General features: G+C 42.7%; 1 protein-coding gene across 2 annotated transcripts in view; it reads right to left on the bottom strand.

Moving 5' to 3' along the window:
* Nucleotides 1-16,454, bottom strand: part of KCNIP1 (potassium voltage-gated channel interacting protein 1) — a 542,944-nt gene extending 526,490 nt beyond the window's left edge. For both annotated transcript variants that reach the window (XM_073355980.2, XM_073355981.2), the window contains exon 1: nt 16,034-16,454. In XM_073355980.2, coding sequence (XP_073212081.2) covers nt 16,034-16,094 — 61 coding nt within the window. In that variant the 5' untranslated portion in view covers nt 16,095-16,454. The remainder of the gene's footprint in view (nt 1-16,033) is intronic.
* Nucleotides 16,455-23,275: the final 6,821 nt, after the last annotated feature.

Genomic DNA, 23,275 nt, shown 5'->3' with positions numbered 1-23,275 from the left:
GTCGAGCAGCATTTCCAAGCTGCCACTCTCCTATGCCACAGGTTCAGCTTGTCCCTATCCCCACTTTCACATTACAATTGTTCTGGTAGTAACCCACTTGATGAGCAAACCCCAAGGGATTTTGGGGTGCTGCTGGGATCTTTAGCTTAGGTACGAGGAGTGTTGCTGCAGAGAGAGAGAGAGAGAGAGAGAGGCAACCAGTTTAACTATGAAAGTTATTTATTGCGAAGTAATATCCGTACAAGAGCAGCCAAACAAACAAAACTGTTATAATATTAAATCTAACTTAAATTTGATTACAAAAGTCAGGTTTAGAAAACTATAACTAATCACACAAGTCAGGATCAGAAGGCTATACCGAGGGAGAGCTGGGCTCTCACCACTCCATGAATGTTGAATCGATCAGCGTTCCCAGGTGGTGGTGGTAGCTGATGGTCCAGAGTGCTGGAGACAGGCAGAGCCCCTAGCATGATCAGTCAACAGAAGATGAAGTCCCAATAGAACTGATGTAGATTTGGATCCAGGCATCAGAATACTTATTTGAGCGTGGGTAGGGGTTTTTGTAGGAAAAAAAATCAATTGTTCAAGGGAGAACACTAAATTTGTTTATGGGTAAACTGATGGCTCAAGGGACTATATCAAAGTTGTTTTGTTCAGGTTAGACAATAGAAACTGATCATTCCTGGCTATAGGCAGTGTTCCTTCAAAGGAGCTCACAATGCAATTAGGCAGCTTCACTATTTTGGATACCAATAAAGGATTTATTATTAGAATTGGTCGAATAACTACTAAGATGGGTGTGTGCAGGTGTGGGTTCATTCAGATCTGGAGCAGAGATTCCCCATCATGCAGTGCTTTCCTACTTTTCTCGTCCCAGAGTTCAGTGTGGTTCTTGCCTTGGAATCTCTGTTCTCCATTCTGTATGCTAATGGAGATGCCTTCCTGTCCCATCTTTGATGCAAATGAGGCTAGGGAAGTTTCCTTAATCCTGTCACCCTTGCCCTGAGGGGTTTAAGTATGTCTTCCACTGCCTTTTCATTGCTTTTTGTAAGTCTTTCTTCTGATCAGCTTTGGTTCAAGCAGAGGCTGCGGGGGTGGAGTGGAGAAGGTCTTTCATGAGTCAGACAGGCTGGATACTGTGCCCTGATTCCCCAAGAACACAGAGCTGATAGGTAACAATAGCTAAGACTTATTAACATACAGAAATGCAACCTGGAAATAAGGCACATGTTTTTAACAGTTAGGGTAATTAACCATTTGAACAAACTACTAAGGGAAGTCATGGATTCTCCATGTATTCATGTCTTCAGATCAAGACTGGGTGTCTTTCTGGATGTTATGCTTCAGTCAAACACACATTACTGGGCTCAACATAGGGGCAACTGGGTGAAATTTAAGGGTCTATGTAGTACAGGAGGTGAGACTAGATGATCTAATGGAAATACATGAAACACCCTCAGTTGTATCTGCATTTTGTAAACAGCTCCATTTTCTCTTTTAGTCCAACAAATATCTTTGTAATTGAGAAGCAGGTGAAATTTTATCTTTAAATAATGCTGAGACCACACTTACTTCCAGCAACTTAAAATCTGAGTAATTGTTCTTCTAAATTCCTTTTAATTCCTCATAGATCCTTATTAATTTTTAGGACCCATCCTTTTAAACTACCTGATCCTGCCAAAGAATCCAAACACTAGCTTTATGCTGGCACCCTCTGTATGTGCCACACAAATGTATTTACATGAAAATAAAAACAGAAGGTAAAAACATTTTGCTCAATTTTCCGGAATGTCTAGAATGAAAGCATGCATCATGGGATTGAGAGAGACATATTTAACAGTCTTTCCAGATTTACATGGACCGTGAAATACAAATCAAATGTGTGGCGCTCTCACTGACATATATATTCAGTTAACAAATGTGTTATTCGCAGAGAATCTGAAATTCGCAGACCTGGAAAGAGATTTTTCTATTAACTTTGGGTTTTAGATGCAGTTTACACTATGCTAAATTGCTTTATGAATGGATCACTTGATGATTACCTGTTGTGTTCATTCCCTCTGGGGCACTTGGCATTGGCCATTGCTGGAAGGCAGGATATGGGGCTAGATGGACCTGTGGTCTGACCCAGTGTGGCCGTTCTTATGTTTTTTCAGTGGTTAGTTGATTCTCACTTTGCATCACTGCAGGTTCTGCATCACAGCTAGTGGTAGGCTCTTTGAAGCATGTTAAACTTTAGGCCAAAAGGTCATTTAGAAAATATTGACATTTCCCAAACAAAAGTTCACATGCATGATGCTTGGTATCAAGTAGGACCTGGAGGCCCCAGTTAATATCAGAGACACTTTGTGCTGGGTGCTGTACAAACCAATAGCAAGACTACTTTGCCCTGAAAAGCTTACAATCTGAATGGAAAAGAAAAAGGCTGGAAGAAACTAAATATTTTTCAAGTGGGAACTAAGGCAAAGAAAGATTTAGTGTCTTGCCCAAGTTTTCACGGGAAGTCTTTGGCAGAGCCACAAAATGAATCCAGTTCTCTTCAGTCCCATTCGGGGCCTTAATGGTAAACTCATCCTTCTTCTCTTGTTTGATTCAGAGGAAAATTGAGGACTTCAAAACAGATTGCTTTGCATTCATACATCATACTGTAGAAGTGCAGCCATTAAATAACTGAGCTCAATTTTTTGCATTTTTGTACAGATGAACTTAAATATAGGAACATGATCAAAGGTCTGCTCTTGGTTTATTTTGTTCTTTCCTATAGGAATTAAATAGGATTTGAAATGTACAGTTCTCCTGTAGGAAATATTACCAGATATGCAAAGGCACCTGCACTCCAATTTGCATACATGCTTGGCTATTTTTACATATAACTCAGGCTTATAAACTGAACACAGGGGGGCTGATCATATGCTCTGGTGAGCATTTCAAGGGATCAGGGCCACTAGATACAAGCATCGGGTTTGGTGTTCACAGCCGTGTTAAATTTGGCAGTTTTAAATCACAATGGCTTTGGGAACCTTTTCTTCAGTTTTGATCAACATGAGGTTATTTGAGAGACCTTGATTTACATTAAAATCCTCACCACCACTAGTTTGCAAGCATAATTCTAAATGAAGCCAGTCATGGATCACGTCAGATATTCAAGTGCTTCCCCATAGTTCTGAAGAGCCAAAGGCATCATGTCTGTCTGGCACCTTCTTTGTTCCAAATATACTAAACTGAGATGAACTTTGAAGTGGAGGTGGAGTTTCAAGTTTGCAGTAAACTTAAAACAGGCAAATTGTGGGTGGGTTTTAGGTTTAGTGACCACATTTTTACAAAAGTCTAGTACATTAGCAGTAGAACTCAGGCAGTCCAAGAGATACTACAGCAGTGCTGACTTAAAGTCTCGATGTGAACTAAATCATGCATGACATTTAAAACCATTGTAGGGTTTTTCCTTTGCCCATCTCCGAATAAAATAAAATAAATAAATTAATATTTAAAAAAAAAAAAAACAGCCTGGGAAGGAAAGCGACTCTATGCCTACAGTATTTCCTACAGGGTAAGAACTTTTGAACTTCGGATATATTAAATATATCTATAGTCAGGAGAGAGAGAGTGGAGAGACAGCCTCAGTTAAAAAAAGACGCAAATGAAGTAGTGTTAAGTGTTATAGCTGAAGGCATCTCCCAGATGCGATCTCCTGACCAGAAAAAAATCTGTTTCTTTGCCAATTTCCTTTCTTGGAGGGCTGTGGTGAGCCATGTGCAGTGCAGTGATCCGTGGTGGAAATTATTAGAAATGATAGTACAGCAGTTCAGCTATAATTTCTTCAGTCATTCCAAATACAGGGCTCCAAATTGGTTAACCCCTTACTGAAAATAGCCCCTTTAATGCCCCAAAGTTGTGGAAATGAAAAGCACAGCCCTCTAAGGTTCGTTTCTGCTTGGCTTCTCATCCAGGCAATGGAATTGCTGTGAGTACAGGTTAGATTGCTTGCAGTGCAAACAGTAATTGAACATTTGATGGTTGATTTTCTTTTACAAAAATGCATGTGTACAATTTTGTGCAATCGTGCATGCAAACTGGGTAGTCCCACTCACAAATAGCCAGTTCACCATCAAGCAGTCACGGTTATTCCACATGCACAACACTGGAAATAAAGTCAATAAACTAGTGGAAATACTACATAGAGAAGGACCCAGTGCTAAAAAAGTTAAGCTCAAAATATACAGCCCTAAATCCTAGGGGCTCTGGTACCCACAGGTTTGTCAGAGCTAATGGTGAAGTATGTAAATTAGGTGTAGATTCAGTTCCAGCCATTCTTTAGGATTAGCAGACACCAACTGTTTTCTGTCCTAATACTGAAGGTTCTTGCTTAATTTTTCTGTTTCATGTGCTGCTTCTTGGTTCCATGATAATGTATGAGTCCTTTTAACTGAACAGGTGAAGAATGCATACAAAGGCCAGTGCTCTCTACTGGGCCAAGACCCTCACCTGCGCAGCAAGAAAGAGGCTGTCAGATTCCCCATGGGAAAATTGCCATCCTCTTCCATTCCCACTTTGGTTCACTACATTTTTCAGTCAGTTAACAGCTGTCGTCCCTAGGAGCACTTTGTGCAGATCATAAAGAGAACTAACTACAGCATATCAGGCTGAATAATGTAAGTCAGGAGTTTTGTCTAGAGTTCTGGGTGATAATCAAAATCTCAGGGCACTGAAGGGCTTAGTGATATACACTGTACATTGGAATGAGAGAAAAAATGCTTTTGAACATATAGGTCCAAATGTGGCCGTGTTGTAGGTAATGTGCTATTCCAACCGATACAAATAGATGCTGCAGGTGTACAGGATTGAAGGCAAAATGTGACCCCCAGTGTGTAGGACTTCTCAAACTGTAGATGCAAACCCTAAATGCCCAAATTTTGTGCATGCTGTTTATCACATCCATATTTTTGTGCACGTAAAATTGATAGAATACATTTTCCAGCCTATCAGAGCATTAAAAGCAACTAACTGTCACTACCAATCTTTTTTTTTTTCCCCTGTTTTTTTCTACTCTTATGAAAGGTGACCTTATCTTTATTTCCACTAAGTACCTTCCAGTAGTGTTACGCAGACATCTTTCAGGTTTCCTGGAAACCTATCTTTAATAGTACAAAATGTATCATTATAATCATCTCCTACATTAGCTGGTTTCAACCATAAAATAAAATGTCCTGTGGCTATATTTTGACCTTTATGGAGCACAGTCTGTTCATGTGTCCATCTATAGAAACTCAGTGCAATTTCAAATTAGTTACTGGGATATGAAGCTTTAGCAAGTCATATCTGAAAATGACAAAAATAAGTACTGATGAAAGTGAGTGTATGAAAACTAGCAGAATTACAACTGTTACATATAGCTCTAAAGAGCTAAACTTAATAGATATCTACTCCTGGTAGATAAAATAGCGGTCGGTTACAACTCCACTACCTGGGGTTTGGCCTCATTATCTTGTTAATGTCTTTGTTAACAAAGTTTAGTTCAAACCTACTACCTCGGCTTGACTGCTCCTAGGGGTCTTCCCTTAGGACTGCTCAGCCCACACCCTAGATCTACGCATTGTTTAGAGTCACTCCCACCTCACTTACATCTGTAATGAGCTACCTGTCTCTGAGGCAGCAGAAGACAGTTAAGGTTTTCCAGCAGACTCAACAACTCCTTACACAGGTTGGTTCACTGAAGAACACTCCCAGCCTGTAATACTAACACAATAGTACACTTACCCACTCTCACATAAGCTTTCTTCACTCATTGCCAACCCAGCAAACTGAAGCTCTCAATTTAATCGGCACAAAAAAACCTCATTCCTCCCCCAGATCCTTGCACCAACCTTCATGCCTTCATTCTCCTGTCCCCATTCACTGCCCCTTTTTTATCTGCCCCAAGTTGCTCAGAAAATTGCAGGAAGGAAAGCAACATTTTTTGAAATTTTTCACTTTTGTCAATTTTGTTTTCATTTAAATTTTCACAGCAGCTCTGATAGCCACTCATAATCTGATCATTTATATTATGAATGATCATACCACCACGTCTTGTGTAACAGTTTATTTATTGTATTATTAATTATTTATTTTATATAAATATATGGTGACCTTTTCAATACACCTGTTAGCACAACCCCAAATACACAACTTCTGATAAGTGCCAACAGAACACCACAAATTTGGAATTCCTGGATCAACCTCTCTAGATTTTTTGGCTCATCTCTCTACTCTGAAAAAGTGGCGTAGTTTAGGTTTTGGAGCAGTTGGGCAGTTATTTTAAAATCAGGCTTATAATTAGAGTTGGTTGGAAAATGTTCCACCCACCCCACCTCCAGGAAAATGTTTGACTCCTCAGCCCAAAAACTCAAGTATTGAAATAATTTGGTAAAACACCCACAAGATTTCAGTTCAGAAATGTCACTGAAGTGCCTTATGAGAACTGTAGTTCAACAGCCTCATGTTCTCATTCTCTTCTATGCGTTGGCCTCTCTGGTTGGATTGCCTCTCCTACAATGACCCTGGACTTGTCTCTTAGGGTAGGGAGGCAGCACATCACAGGGATCCCATGGCCTCAGTGCATATGGGGACCTGTAGTCTGGTTGAGAAGCCCTGCTCATAGAGGAAAATGGGTTCATAAGGCACTTGAATTACAGCTCCCATGTAGCACCATGGTGAAATATCTAAATCAATTTTTTTTGGGGGGGGGACAATATTTCTACCAGCCCTACTTATAGTGGGGAAAAAACTTGACTGATTGTTTAGCTCATAATCTGTTGTTTGATGGCAATGTAGACATACCCAGAAATACAAGCATCCCAAATAATGCCAATAAAACCTTTGTGTTGGAGAAAAATACATGACTTTGGTACAAAGTCTGGGTTACTCCCATTCACTGGTTTCAGATTCTCAACTCCTGGTGACTTTACATAGTCTAACATTAAGTGATATTAGAACCAGGGCTTATAATTCCAGATAAAGCCAATGAGAAGATTCAAGGACTGAGAAAAAGAAAGCTGCAGAGAATATTTGAATTTGCATTTCACATGTGTTGGTATGAAAACCCCAGGGGGAGAAATTTAGTGGATTGTTAGGCTGAGAGCGTTCCACCCATCTTTCTGTTATAATGTAACTGACTTCACCCACAGATGGGAATGTCAACACTTCTGTTGCACATTACACAATGACTGATTGTGAAACTTGGATGAACTTTTCATTTTACTACCTTCCCTCCCAATGCTAGATGAAATTTTAGCAATCTGTTAGGTTGACTAGCACCATGTCAAGAATGAAAGGGTTGATTCCCTCGTTACCAGATGTGGCAAAAGCGTGAAAAGTCTTAGCATGCGTGTGTGCTGTGTGCGCGCTGATTGTTCAAAACACATGAAGACAGAGGTGGTTGGAAAATTTTTGACAAAACTTTTTTGTCAAAATGTTGATTTGTGAAAACCAAAACTTTTTGCAGGCAAAGGTCAATTTTAGACTTGAAAATGGTTTCAAAAAATTGTCAAAACATCCTGGGCTGATATTTTTGAACTGAAAAATCAATCTGTTTTTTTTCTGATTTGAAATAACTTACTTTAGAAATGTGAAACTAATTAGAATAAAAATGGTCAAAATAAAAATGAAACGCTTCAAAAATATCTAAATAAAATGTTTCAATTGACTTGAGCTTATTCTTTGTTAATTTTCCACTTGCAAAAGTTTGAGATTTTGACTTTGTGTCTTAATTTGGGACAGGAAAAATTCTGAAATCTCAAATTTTTGTGGGATGAAAAAAACTATTCCCTCCCTATCTCTACATGGAATACATTCATGTTGGGTATTATGTACTTTATCTTATTTTTAATACTTTTATTAAATTAAATAAAGTAATTAATAATAATTACTAATTAATAATAATAATTAATAATTAATAATAGTAATTAGTAATAATTTATAAATAAAGTAAAATTTTTTAATTTTTTAAACTGGCTTATCAATTTTTTTTATATTTGCTTAGGGATTGATATAAAGGCATACCATCAATTTGACAGTCACATGTACATCTCATAATGTAGATACTATTGTTTCAAGTAACACATCAGGTAATTAACTGGAAGATTACACATATTTCTCTCTTCTTTTAGATTCTTTACTCTTGGCATTCTAGTGTCAGAAGGGTTCAGAATTCCCATGCTAGCTCCCACTGTGTCACTTGAAGCAAGAATTTCAAAAGAGCACAGCATGCAACATGCCTAGCTCTCAGCAAACTCAACCCCTTTGTGTATAATGACAGGTTTCAGAGTAGCAGCCCTGTAAGTCTGTATTTGCAAAAAGAAAAGGAGGACTTGTGGCACCTTAGAGACTAACCAATTTATTTGAGCATAAGCTTTCGTGAGCTACAGCTACAGCTCACTTCACTGAATGCATTCGATGAAGTGAACTGTAGCTCACGAAAGCTTATGCTCAAATAAATTGGTTAGTCTCTAAGGTGCCACAAGTCCTCCTTTTCTTTTTGTGTATAATGAGTTGGTCAACAGCTGCACTTTCTGTCTCATTCACTAGCATACTACCAAATCCTCTCGCTAATTTGGGGGCAGCTCCCCTGTACACTTCCTCGGGCTTTGCAGGAGATTTTGCCAGTAATGGCAGCAGCATCTCAGCTGAAACCAAAGAGGCAGCAGGCAGATGCACAGAAGTGAGGAATGAGGGAGGAAGAAGCGTAATACAGCTCGCAGACCCCCAAAAGATCATAAGTATCACACAGCAGAAAAACCCTTTCATCTTTAGGGTGTTTAATTTTTTTTTACTATGTTGTCATCTGCTCAATTTTTTAAATCAGTGAATTATTTAAAAAAAAATCACATAACCAAAAATCAATCTGAAACTGTCCCTCTAATATTTTCTGCTTGCTTCTATGCAACAGAACCTGTGCAATGTGATGGGAAGGCCCATAAAAATCACTTCAGTTTCCAAAGCTTCATGCATACATTCATGACGCAGAATCCTGAAAGGCCAATACATTAAAAGGCAGCAAATTGAGGAGATCCAAGAAAACAATTTCTAATGAAATGTACAAACACAGTACCACACGATGTTATTGAGGCAATAGCCATAAGTTTCACTGCTTATGTGAACAGAAAAAACTTCCGCCGCTATACTAATATGGACAGAAATCTAAGGGTATGATCCATGGAGTCTCTACTAGCACAGCTCTCTCTCTCTCTGTAGCATAAGCAGATAGCATAAACACAACCTACACTGATAGAAGTGTTTTCTGTTGGAACACCACCTCCCCAAGCAGCAGTATCTACGCTGACCAAAGCATTCTTCCATTGACATAGCTGAGTGTACACTGGGCATTAGGTCAACCCCGTTAGGTGCTCAGGGGTGTGGTTTTCTCTCTCTCTCTCTCTCTCTCACTCACACACTCACACACCGTAGCTATGTTGATTTAACTTTTAAGTGTAGACCATGCCTAAGAATTATCAATCCTTATGCTTCAGGGCAATGGTCGATCACCTGCTGGGGTCAGGAAGAAACATCTGAGGATGGTGCATTACGGGCATGTGTGTTTGAGATAGGGGAACGAAAGTAACAAGAATTATGCCTTCCTCTTAGCCCTGGTCTACACTATGGGTTTAGGTCAAATTTAGCAGTGTTAGATCGATTTGACCACACAACGAAGCCATTTTTGTCGACTTAATGGGCTATTAAAATCAATTTCTGTACTCCTCCACAATGCGGGGATTAGCACTGAAAGCGATATTGCCGGGATCGAATTTGGGTTAGTGTGGACGTAATTTGATGGTATTGGCCTCCAGGAGCAATCCCACAGTGCTCCATTGTGACTGCTCTGAACAGCACTCTCAGTTCGGATGCACTGGCCAGATAGACAGGAAAAGCCCTGCAAACTTTTGAATTTCATTTCCTATTTGGCCACCGTGGTGTGACCATGCAGAGCTCATCAGCAGAGATGACCATGGAGTCCCCCGCCCAAAAAAAAATTGCAAAAGAGCTCCAGCATGGACCGAACGGGAGGTACTGGATCTGATCACTGTATGGGGAGACAAATCCGTGCTATCAGAACTCCGTTCCAAAGGACGAAATGCCAAAATATTTGAAAAAAAATCTCCAAGGGCATGAAGGACAGGGGCTATCACAGGGACCCGCAGTGAAACTTAAGGAGCTCAGGCAAGCCTACCAAAAAACCCAAGAGGCAAACGCTCGCTCGGGGTCAGAGCCCCAGACATGCCGCTTCTATGATGAGCTGCATTCTCTATGCAATGAGCTGCATGTAGGGGGTGCCACTACAACTACCCCACACCTGTACGTGGACTCCTGCAAGGGAGTCTCACACAATAGGGATGAGGAAGATGATGAGGAGGGGGAGGTTGAAGATAACACCAGGCAAGTGGAGAAACCATTCTCCCTGACAGCCAGGAACTGTTTATCACCCTGGAGCCAATACCCTCCCAACCTAGGCTCCCGGACCTTTAAGGCGGAGAAGACCTCTGGTGGGTGTACCTTTGTAAATATTATACATGGTTTAAAAGCAAGCATGTTTAATGATTAATTTGCCCTGAAGACTTGGGATGCATTCGTGGCCAGTACAGCTACTGGAAAAGTCTGTTAACGTGTCTGGGGATGGGGCAGAAATCCTCCAGGGACATCTCAGTGAAGCTGTCCTGGAGGTATTCCCAAAGCCTTTGCAAAAGGTTTCTGGATAGGGCAGCCTTATTGCGTCCTCCATGGTAGGACACTTTACCATGGCAGGCAAGTAGCACGTAGTCTGGAATCATTGCATAAGAAAACATGGCAGTGTGTGGTCCCGGTGTTTACTGGCATTTAAGCAACATCCATTCTTTATCTCTCTGTGTTATCCTCAGGAGAGTGATATCATTCATGGTCACCTGGATGAAATAGGGGAATTTTATTAAGGGGACATCAGAGGCGGCCATTCCTGCTGGGCTGTTTGCCTGTGGCTGAAAAGAAATCATCCCCACTGTTAGCCACTCAGTGGGGGGAGGGGTGAAACGATCATCCCAGAGAATTGGGTGTGTGTGGGGGGGGTTAAGTTGGGTTTGTGCTGCACGTTAACCCAAAAACGTCAGCCCCTCCTTTTAAATGGCCAATGTGTCTTTTTCAATTTTAATCCCTTTTTTTCCTCCCGCAGCTGCAAATATTTCAACGCTGCAACTAGCATCTCCATCCCAGAGGCTAGCACAGATAAGAAGGCAAAAAAAACTGCACTCGCGATGAAGTGTTCTCTGAGCTCATGCAGTCCACCCAAACTGAAAGAGCCCAGCAGAATGCCTGGAGGCAGACAATGGCAGAGTCCAGGAAAGCACAAAATGAACGCGAGGACATGAGGGACGAGCAAGAGGATAGATGGCTGGAACAACAGGAGAGGTGGCAGCAGCGTGATGAAAGGAGGCAGGATGCAATGCTGAGGCTACTGGAGGATCAAACTGATATGCTCTGGCATATGGTTGAGGTGCAGGAAAGGCACAGACCGCCACTGCAGCCTCCATGTAACCAACCACCCTCGTCCCTAAGTTGCATAGCCTCCTCACCCAGATGCCCAAGAACGCGGTGGGGGTGGGTGCTGTGGGCACCCAACCGCTCCACCCCAGAGGACTGTCCAAGCAACAGAAGGCAGGCATTCAATAAGTTTTGAAGTGCAGTGTGGCCTTGTCTTTCCCTCCTCCCCTACCCCACCTGGTGCTTCACTCCTCCCCCCACCCCTTCCGGACTACCTAGGCAGTTATCCCCCTATTTGTGTGATGAATTAATAAAGAATGCATGATTTTGAAACAACAATACTTTATTGCCTCTGCAAGTGGTGATCAAAGGGGGGAGGGGAGGGCGGTTGGCTTACAGGGAAGTAGAGTGAACCAAGGGGGCGAGTTTTCATCAAGGAGAAAAACAGAACTGTCACACAGTAGCCTGGTCAGCCATGAAACTGGTTTTCAAAGCTTCTCTGATGCGCAGCGCGCCCTCCTGTGCTCTTCTAACCGCCCTGGTGTCTGGCTGCATGTAATCAGCGGCCCGGCAATTTGCCTCAACTTCCCACCCCGCCATAAACGTCTCCCCCTTACTCTCACAGATATCGTTGAGCACACAGCAAGCAGTAATAACAATGGGAATATTGGTTTCGCTGAGTCAGTAAACTGCACCAGCACGCTTTTAAACGTCCAAATGCACATTCTACCACCGTTCTGCACTTGCTCAGCCTATAGTTGAACTGCTCCTTACTACTGTCCAAGATGCCTGTGTATGGCTTCATGAGCCATGGCATTAAGGGGTAGGCTGGGTCCCCAAGGATAACTATAGGCATTTAACATCCCCAAGGGTTATTTTCTGGTCTGGAAAGTAAGTTCCTTGCTGCAGCTGTTCATACAGACTAGAGTTCCTGAAGATGCGAGCGTCATGTACCTTTCCTGGCCATCCCATGTTGATGTTGGTGAAACGTCCCTTGTGATCCACCAATGCTTGCAGCACCACTGAAAAGTACCCCTTGCGGTTTATGTACTGGCTGCCTTGGTAATCTGGTCCCAAGATATGGATCTGCATTCCGTCTATGGCCCCACCACAGTTAGGGAATCCCATTGCAGCAAAGCCATCCACTATGACCTGTACATTTCCCAGAGTTACTACCCTTGATAGCAGCAGTTCAGTGATTGCGTTGGCTACTTGGATCACAGCAGACCCCACAGTAGATTTGCCCATTCCAAATTGATTCCCGATGGACTGGTAGCTGTCTGGCGTTGCAAGCTTCCAGAGGGCTAACGCCACTCACTTGTGAACTGTGAGGGATGCTCTCATCTTGGTATTCTTGTGCTTCAGGGCAGGGGAAAGCAAGTCAAAGTTCCATGAAAGTGCCCTTATGCATGCAAAAGTTTTGCAGCCACTGGGAATCATCCTAGACCTGCAACACTATGCCTTCCCACCAGTCTGTGCTTGTTTCCCAGGCCCAGAATCAGTGTTCCACGGCATGAACCTGCCCCATTGCCACCGGGATGGCCAAATTGCTGGGGCCCGTACTTTGAGAGAAGTCTGTGTCCATGTCCTCATCACTCTCATCACCGTGCTGCCATCGCCTCCTTGCCTGCTTTTGCAGGTTCTGGTTCTGCATATACTGTTTGATAATGCGTGAGGTGTTTACAATACTCATAACTGCAGTCATGATCTTAGCTGGCTCCATGCTTGTCATGGTATGGCATCTGCAGGAGAGCAGAGTTCCAGGGGAAGCTGTGGTTGGATGACCAATTTTGCTGCCAGGACACAACAGCTGAGCGGACTGCACACTTGCTGTGGTATGGCAAGACAAGAGCAGCTGAGCAGAGTTTCAGCGGAAGCAGCCCTGTGAGTCCACCAGCGGAAGCGATGGATGACAACGATGGTTTGCAGACCTACTGCACCGTCTGCTGAAAGCAGTATGGCGCCCGCACAGAAAAAAAGACATGAAACTATTGTCTGCCATTGCTTCCACAGAGGGAAGGGGGGGACTGATGACATGTACCCCAAACCACCCATGACAATGTTTTTACCCCATCAGGCATTGGGAGCTCAGCCCAGAATTCCAATGGGCAGCAGAGACTGCGGGAACTGTGGGATAGCTACCCACAGTGCAACACTCCGAAAATCAAAGCTAGCCTCGGTACTAGGCTCCGACACACTCTGACAACTTAATGCGCTTAGTGGGGACAGCCTACAGCACCATCTAGCACAGATTTGGGAATTACAAACATCGCACTGTCCATTCTAGTTGTCCCTAATGTAGTCCTCAGTGAGCTGGGGGATCCTGCAGCTACCAGTTTGGCAGGACTGTCTGAACTGGTTCTGTCCATCAGGTTATTATAATCAGCTGCAATTAGCAGTCCCACAGGCTGCATTGTTCTCTACCTGCAGCTGAGTGGTACCCAGAAACTTAAAGGTGTGAAATTCTATGCTGGCTTTGAAAATAGTCAAGAAAATTAAAAGGAATTACTTCTGACCCGCTCTTTACAACTGGGTGCCACGCTTACCAGTGAAAGCAAGAGGAGAACACATTGGCACCAAATCAGAAATGGCTCTATGAAAGCAGGTTTTGGTACATATCGCTAAAGGATCACTTCCAGCAGATATCAGTAAGACTGAGTTCCATTGTAAATGTTATTGTATGTGACCAGATGCTGGATTTTTACTGATGATGAATTCAAACAACAAGCAATTTCTAGCCACCCACTAGAGAAAAGCCAACCACAAGCTGTCATAAGGAACATATAGATTCAGCAACAAATTACCTATATTTAGATACAAATTCCTTCCCTGGCGACTGCACCTTGATGTGGCAGGAAGTCTTTTGTGTCCTAGTGACCAGAGAGCTATGCAAGCAGGAGTTTTAACTCCTGGTAGGGCTACCCAAGCTGGACAGGTCAAAAGGCATGGACCCAATGAAAAGCAGCCCACTGGTTGGGGGTTGAGCGATACACCAAGCACCTTTCCTTGGGATAAATTTAAGTTATAGAAACACAACAAGGTAACCATTCTGGCAAACAGCCTGAAACACAGGGGTGGTGGAGCCTTGTTTGTGTCCTAAGTGATATCTTACACTGCACGGAAGATTCAGATTCAGACGCAAATAGGTGCAGCTGGAAAATGGCTAAGAAGGCCATGTTGTCATAGAAGTTGGTATACTCAACACAGCATGTTCGGTACATCTGTATCTTGCTGTGCCTAAACACATATTGACTCCAGAGGTTTAGATGTGTGACTCAACATCTAGATGCTATACAATTATGGCCTCATTACCAATAGCAAAGACAAAGGAGATGCAATCCATCCACAGGCGCTTAGTAAAAGTGATGATTGACTCTGTCTAGTCAATAGCGCCAAAGTCCATTTAGCTGTCTTGTACAAGAAACGGTTCTACAATTTTACATTTGTTTGCAAACTTAAAATGATCACCTCCCACTCCAATCCACTCCCAAACCCTCTGCACCCTACCTCTCCTCACCCCCATATCCCTTTACAGTGATAGCTTGATAAAGCCCATTTGATTTGTTCTAAGTATTTTTTTTATTTTGCCTCATGATCAAAGCTAGGAAATTGTATGTCAACTTCCACTCCAAGCATACATCAGGGCTGAGCTACAAATCCAGTGGAAGTTCAGATTTACCCTAGAAATGCTGATGGACTATTAATTGCAGTGCTTCAGCTCTGAACTATATTCCAATAGCAAAAAGACTCCCTAAAGTTTGAGGCTTTCTACAATACACATTGTATATTTTTCAGTCCCGCCCCCTTCCGTGCTTTCAACTTTTTGTTTAGCAGAACCCTGGAATTTTTTAAATAACTCCATGAAAGGAATGGAGCACAGACTGAGCAAATAAGTACCCTCTCAACATTACTGAGTTCCTGAAAAAACAGCATTTTAGATTCTGGACATGTGGATTTAAGGATTAAAAATCCCTGGATTGCTGCTTGCTTTCTTCTCTGCTCTGAGCCTCTTCTCCTTCCCCTTCTTGTGAAGAAATCCTCTATCTTTTCCCTCCAGATAATTAACATAAAACATGCTGTGGCAATGTTTCATAGTCGGATTATTAAAAATACAACAGTCCCTCTGATGGTAACTTTTTTTTGAAAGTACAAGGCAGCTGGAAGAATTTGCCATATGTATATATTTGATTCCCTGCCTAGTAGATTTACAAAGCATGGAATTGGGAAGAAAACAGGTCTCTTCTGCAAGTGCTCTGCATGTGAAACGGCTGAGTTCTACTCCGTACACATCTGTGTGAAGGATTGCCTTATTTCAGAAGGTGTATCAGGCACCCTCTTTCCCCCCCAAAATACCTAGAGCAAATACTATCTTGCCCATGTAACCCCCCAAGCCCCTTAACAGCCCACTCCCATCCTCCTCTGTAAATTAGACCTCACATAAATAGTGATGGGCTGGTTTCAAGTGGCACATGTTCATGATTTTCCCCCTCTGCTGTCAAACCCGATGTTAGTAAATACACAAAAGAGGCAGAAAAAGCAAAGAGGAAATCCTTACCTTTTGAGGGTCGTCTTTGTCTGGTTTGTAGAGAAGAGAATGTACCCATTACTGCACCCATTGCAACAGCAACTTGAGGGGTTTTTTTTTTTGTTCCTCCCACCAGCCCCCAATGAACCAAAATCTATTTGGGGAAAAAAGAAAAAAGAAAGGAGGAGGGTAAAAGCAAAGCACTGCAGCTCAAGGCTTAACGCTTGCTGAAAGCTGAGGGTTTTTTTTTTTTCAGTCAACACACATGCACTGACTCACAGCCGGCTGCACTGTTATTATTCAAAACAGCTCCCCATCAAAATTTAAATGCTAGATAGATTCCCTCAGACCAGAGCTGACAGCAGATGCATCAAAATATTTACTGGAGCACAGCCACATAAACACACAGGCTAATTCTTCCTCTCTTTCCCTTATGGCTCCAACCAGCAGCCTGTAGGTCTACAGAGAAAGCATCAATGCATCTCTTCCAGTGCATACTAAACTACAGTTCTGTAGACATAGTAAGGGTCTTGGGAGGATGCTAGGGATCTGGGCTCTGTACCAATCATCAATGAATGAAAATCTACTCAGTGGAAAATGGATAGTGAACTAGCTGTCAAAGTTGCAGCTGTGTGGAATGCACTCTCCTGATGATTAATATTGTCTTATAAAAAGGTAGAAAATAACATTCTCTTAAACTCTTCTGATGCACGGGACCCAGGGAAAGGAAATAAGTGTGCAAGGGGGGTAGGAGAGAGGTGGCAGGGGAGGGGGAAGCAGATAGTAAATTTCAACACGGCCACTCTCCATACACTCTGACATGTCAGATGCATGGGAAATGCAGTTGCTGATAACCTAATTCTGTGCAACTCATAAAGTGTGCATGTGTGAGAGACTCCACACTTTTAGGATATTAAAAACAGCATATTATTGAAGCAAACACCTATGAGTGTCAGATTTTTCTTGGTGAGATTTTTTTTCCAAAAATTTGATCCAGGACATAATATTGCGCTACATTAAATTACATATATTGCTAGGTTTGCACTGAACATGGGGAAGGGGAGGTAGAGAAAGAGTTAATGCCTTATCAGGTACCTGTCAGAAGAAGAATTCATTTGGTATTCACAGATGGTGTCTTAGAGTAAGGCAGCATCTGTGCAAATATTGCATTTGTTTGAAGAAATTCATTCTTACATTGCAGACTAAAGTATTTTGTCCCAAGAGGTTTCCTTTGCTTTCCTGTAACTTCTGAATGAAGATTTCATCAAATTCAAAGCTCAATGCATCTGAAAATCAGAAGTACTAAAAAGCCATTTTTACTGCGGATAAAGCATTTGGAGAGTTAATATTCAAATGGTTCCTACCCTGCATTTCTTGAATGCATATATATATTTACATCCCTTGTGTGCATCAGTAGACAGCTCTCATTTAGTGCTTGATCACAATCCATTCATGGAAAATGGAGAATTTTATTTGTTTGACAACTTAAAATAGGAGCACTTGTGCTTTTTAGTGGAGCATCTTTTTTAGAAATAGGATCTTGGTATCTAAGCACAACCCTCACTGAAGGCACATCTGAACTGACAACAGAAATCATGTTACTGCACTGTTTCCCCTTCCATAGGGGTGTGTCAAGTGGCTGGGATATATAGTAGTGTATTTGTGAGCTCACAAAGGTGTTTTTTATTTGCACCTATTGTCATTCACACTTGAGCTCTTCTGGCAAGTTGTCCCATAGTTGAGATCCTGGCACTGACAGATCCTACCAGCTGATAGTCTAACTCTGGGTTTCTCCAAGCTGCATTGGCCCGGAGGAGCATACCTGTCTGAGGACCAGGGAAAGCATGGGGGCCATACAGTTCTCCTTAAGGTACACAGAGTTTGTATTAAACATTTAAACCATTTTTATTTAAATATTACCTAATTCTAACACAACAACAAACAAAACCTGGTGTTCACTGCATCTCCCAGCACTCCAGGGCAGGGAGGGTGATGGTAGGTCTCTGTAGCCATCTCCTTGCAGAACAACAGCTGCTTCACACAGGTGTCTCTGAGGTAACAAAATCTCAGTCTATTCAGAGCTTTACGTACACCGGGATTTTTAATTCTGGTGGAGGTCGATGTCTTTGCATTGACTTTTCTTGCATTGGAGATGCACTGCTCTATGCAAACATCATCAGGCATCCCTGATCAGAAACATGCTCCCACATCCACCAGGGCAGGAGTAACATGCACACCAATAATTACAGGGCAATTACTGTAGTCATGAGTAACTGGTGCCAAGCACCTGGTGCTGGTACCTATGAAGAGCTAGTTGCTCATGTGGTTCTGGGTCTCCACTTTATTTCCAGCTTCTTATACAAGCTTCCAGGCTCTTCAATGGAAACAAGGAGGAGCCAAACTAGCTGCCGCTCCTGGGAGCTAATCCTACACCAGAGAAAGAAACAAAAGCTGTTAGCATGGACTGGAGCTGCCAGCCAAAAACCACAAAATAAAACCACAGAGTGTTCAGAGGAATAGGGAGAGATGACAACCAGGTGGCTGAGGAACAGATTCAGACAAGAAGGAGACCAAGCAGCAGAGGAATATGGGCAGCACGAGAGAGGAAGTGAACAGATTGGAGTGGGAGAAGAAATGAAGAGCAAAATGAGTGAGATTAAAAGATTAAGAGATCACGTTCTTCAGAGAGGTGAAACTACAACATTCAAGACTGCTACAAATAAACCAATAATTTACTAATGTTAATTACCCTCAAAAGCAGCTTCTGGTGTTTCCACGGCGATGCTCTGTGATGGGGTAAGAGGAAACAATCTCTTCAAGGTGTGCTTTGAAAAACCCAGTGAAAAAACTAGGAGAATTCTTGAAGTAAATAAAGTTGTTGCTTTCCAAAAATCAATGAGCAATTGCTCCTGTCACATCGTTCAAACATGAAACCACACACGAGTCTACACAGTGAGTCACCCGTTATGAAAAACAACATTAGAAATGTAAGTGCTCTAAAGTGAATCGTCACAAAGAGCTAAATTAATTATAAAGAAATGCCACAAGGAAAGCCAGATGGAAATTAACTCACTTCAGAATTCCTCCTGACACATATTGGACCCTGTCCAGGAGGAAAGCATAACAGATCAGCCTGTCCATATGGAGAAAAGGTGTGGGAGAAGGGGATGTTGGGTGATAGGAGACCAGCTCCTGTTGCTGTACACTGGTGGGAAATAGTAATTGGGTGCTAGGCAGAATGGGGGAGACAGTGTTTCCTATACTCCCCATATTCATTATTCTTTGAGACTAGGAGAACAGGGTTTTTCTCTTGGCTAAGAAATTGACGCTGACAGCTTTTTGTGAAATAAAACCATTCCACAGAATTGGGGAAACCAGGTTCTGTACATAGGTGACAATTGCAGCCTTTGATTGTGTCATGTGCAATGTATAAGAGTGGCAGGCAGAAGAACCCTCTGACACACATGAACCCACAGCATAAGTCTCGTAAAAGCAGACCTCGAAGTACAAAGACATGCCAAGCTCTAATGAATTTCTATGTATGGCATATGGACGTAATAGGCCAAACATTTATTTCTGCCAAGATGAGTTTGGAGATTTACAGAGTCAAGAGATAAATATTTGCTTGTGATTTGATAAATGCTGATGTTCACCTCGCCAGTCTACATATATATTGTTGCATATGTTCAGAGCATCTCCAACGAAGATAAGTGAAAATCTCTGACATGGCACTGCACTTGAGAAGCATAGCAGTACTGGTTTTTTAGTTAATGCCCTACATGGCAGGTGCAGTGAAAGGTTCAGAAAAATACCTTGCTGAACCTTGCTGCAGCCAACGGGGGAACTCTTATTTGCATACTGCGGTCTAATTGGCTAGCATTGTTCCAGGCCTCAGTAACTATTGCTGGTTTCTTCAGAGGTTGGTACTGACTTGTTGCATCACTATCCTATCAGCTAATATAGCACCAAAATTATTATTCTTATACACTATGAAACAGTATTCATGGTGTTAACCCCTTTGCTGCATTTAACATGGCTGCCTACTTCTGTGCTACCACAAGGCAACTACATTTCACAGCAGAGAAGATACTCATTTATTGAACACAGCCAGTAGGTCTGGCCGCAGTGCAGCAGTTAATTACTGTTGAGAACATGTAAATATAGTGGCAGCAGTTGAAGAATTAAATTAATATTGATCTGCTCTGAGAACACTGATGGGGTTAATATGCTCTCCTCCGACTGTGGGAAAAGTTCAGTCATCACAGAAATTGCACGAACAGAGTGATTGGGATCATTACAGCCCACTCCCTGTCAGAGGATGAGATCCTGCTCCCATTGAAGACAATTGGTGTTTTACTATTGGTTTCAAAGAGTGAGAGACCAGGTCCTTGTTGTCATGGCTCTAGCAACTGGTTTGCAGTCTTTTTGCTGGCTGGGGGTTGTTACCATTGGTTCACGTGTTCCAGAGCTTTGTCAAAAGGCTCCAAAAGCTGCCACCATTGGCATTTCTATCTTGATGCCAGTGGCCATGGTTTTGGTTGTGTCCCCCTGAACTGCATCTTTGGCAGATGCTCGCAAACAGGACTCTGTTCTGGGGCATGAGCCCCTAAGTATGAACTGTGCTATGAATAGCTGTGGCTGTAGCTGCTTCTGGTTTTATTCGGGCACAACTTCCTTCACTAAAGATATTTGGGGGAGGGGAGACATTAATTCTGTATCCTCTGATACAGTTACTCGCACACTGCCTGAGATGACAGGCATACAGATGCAGATGCTGCTCATGAGCCACTATGACTGCTCCTACACTCCTGCCCTCACTTCCTTTCCCCTTTGATTTTAAAATAGTCCATAGACAGAGAGAATTGACTTCCTTTAAAAATCAAGAACGAGGAAAACAACCTGCTGCATTTTTTTTAAAAGCAGGAAATGAGAGGTTTTGTTGTGTTTAACTGATTATTGTCTTAAACTCCCTGAGCTAGTTCCTCCCCCCCCCCCCCATGTATGTATCTGAGCCAGGGCTGTGCCAAGAGGCTAGCAGAAGGCCTTGTGAACTATGAACCATGTAGATTCCATTGCTATCGAACCAGAACTCACTACTTGCTTTAATGCAGATAAGAAATCAATGGCATAATCTAGCCTGAAGTCCAAACCTCATGTGTTGACTTGACCTGCAACGGTGCTGTGTTGCCGCTGTACGCAATCCAGGAACCTAGACCTAGAGAGCAAGTGGCTGCAGAGGTGAAACATAAGGATTAATTAATTTTGTAACACAGGGCCTACACATCTCAGGACTATTTAGATGAGCCAAATTAGGCCTTTGGACTTAGGAGAAGTTAGCTATATTATAAAGATAAATTTGCATGAGTAAGTTAATAATAAATCTGCTGAGTTTGTGTCTATGTTTGTGATATGCTGATGGTTCAAAAATAACTGCTGCATTTGGATAATAATATCTATGTCAGTAGACACCACAAGATGACCATTGATAGTCAGGGTGAAATGTTAGAGACTTTCTTAAGGTAACTGCCCGTGACTATGGTGATAAGATGTCATAAATGTTAATGACTACAAGGGGAACTAATGAGTTAGCCTATGAAAAATGGGGCACCCCAAAAGTAGTGGGGATGTGGAATTTCAAATAAGGAAGGGTTAAACGCCTTCATAAAAACATATGAACTCCAGTGAATGTCACAGTAACACACTATAAAAGCTGTATCCCAACCTGCATGCCTGGGTGGGGGAGACACCAGGATGATGCCCCTGGGTCAGGGTGATGATGATGGCAGGCTGTAGCAGTCAACTGAGACAAGGCTTCTGCAGTGGAAACTGAAAGTGAAGGATGGATTGTAGTGACGTGGTAAAGGAAAAATTGACAACGTACATGGTCTGTGGGATCCGTACCGAAAATGGCGGGTATACAAGATCTGAGCACAGTCTGTGGATAGGCCGGAGACTTTAGTCCACCAAAACAGGCTCAGGCCTTGCCCCTTTCAGTTCCACGTAGGCCAGTCACCAGGAGGCAGGGCCAGAAGGAGACACTGGGCTCCTTTGGGTGGGGTGGTTCACAATTGAGGGATCCCCAACAGAAGCACCTGACCCTGGTCCTGGCCCTGGGGCAGGGGAAATGCCTAGTGAGGAGGTTGGGAAGAGGCACATGAATCTGACTCTGTGTTAGGGAAGGAGCAGAACTCCTGGCTTTGCTGGGGTTAGGTAAAAGTGTTATTCCCTTGTTAAGCGTGGTGCTTGATCCAGGGGTGGATTCTGACTTTCTAGGAGGGATGGTTGGTGTTCGTGCAAACACACAGGGCTGGATCCAGGGACCTCATCCCCCACTGTGGGAACCCCCCTCATCACAGTTTCAGGAGAGCGTGGATATGGATGGGGAAAGAAGAGAGAGGAGTCAATCCTGATACCAGGGCTGTGGTCAGGGTATCTGAGCAGAGGGTACCATCTGGCAGCGATGGGGAAAAAGTGGGAGTTCTGTCCTGATGATCAGTTTTAGGTGAGAATTGCAACCTTTTCATCACACCACTGTTCCCAGAGTGCCATTAAAGCAATGCGTCGGAAGGAAAGGGCTCACATTTCAGTAGGGAAATCTGCTTTTTCTGTTACCCCCTGAAATCTATCTGAGCACTGTACAAAGCCTTTTCGCAAATTCTGCCTCCTTTACTTTTTAAGAGACTTTGGATTCTAAACTAGGAAACAATCTGAAATAATGGCTTTGCTCAGGATAAGGCACAGGATGCTTGAGAAGTGTGACTGCCACCACATCCTCAGGTGCTAGTAGCACCAAGAAGTTATTGCCAGGTAATACTACTCATAGGCAATAGGGAACTCATACACATTCCTAAGAGAGTAGCAGAGAGATGTTTAAGAGGATTTGTGGGAATGAGGCACAACAGTGGATCCTAAAACCCCTTTGTCAGGGTTCCTTCCCCACTCTGAACTCTAGAGTACAGATGTGGGGACCTGCATGAAAGACCCCCTAAGCTTATTCTTAGCAGCTTAGGTTAAAAACTTCACCAAGGTACCAACTTTGCCTTGTCCTTGAACAGTATTCTGCCACCACCAAGCATTTTAAACAAAGAACAGGGAAAGAGCCTTGGAGACATCTTCCCCCAAAATATCCCCCCAAGCCCTACACCCCCTTTCCTGGGGAAGGCTTGATAAGAATCCTCACCAATTTATACAGGTAAACACAGACCCAAACCCTTGGATCTTAAGAATAATGAAAAATCAAACAGGTTCTTAAAAGAATAATTTTATTTAAAG

Source organism: Lepidochelys kempii, chromosome 8, assembly GCF_965140285.1.
Source record: "Lepidochelys kempii isolate rLepKem1 chromosome 8, rLepKem1.hap1, whole genome shotgun sequence".
Classification (NCBI taxonomy): domain Eukaryota; kingdom Metazoa; phylum Chordata; order Testudines; family Cheloniidae; genus Lepidochelys; species Lepidochelys kempii.
Note: the sequence above shows the minus strand (reverse complement) of the source record. Positions and strands in the feature narration are given on the sequence as shown.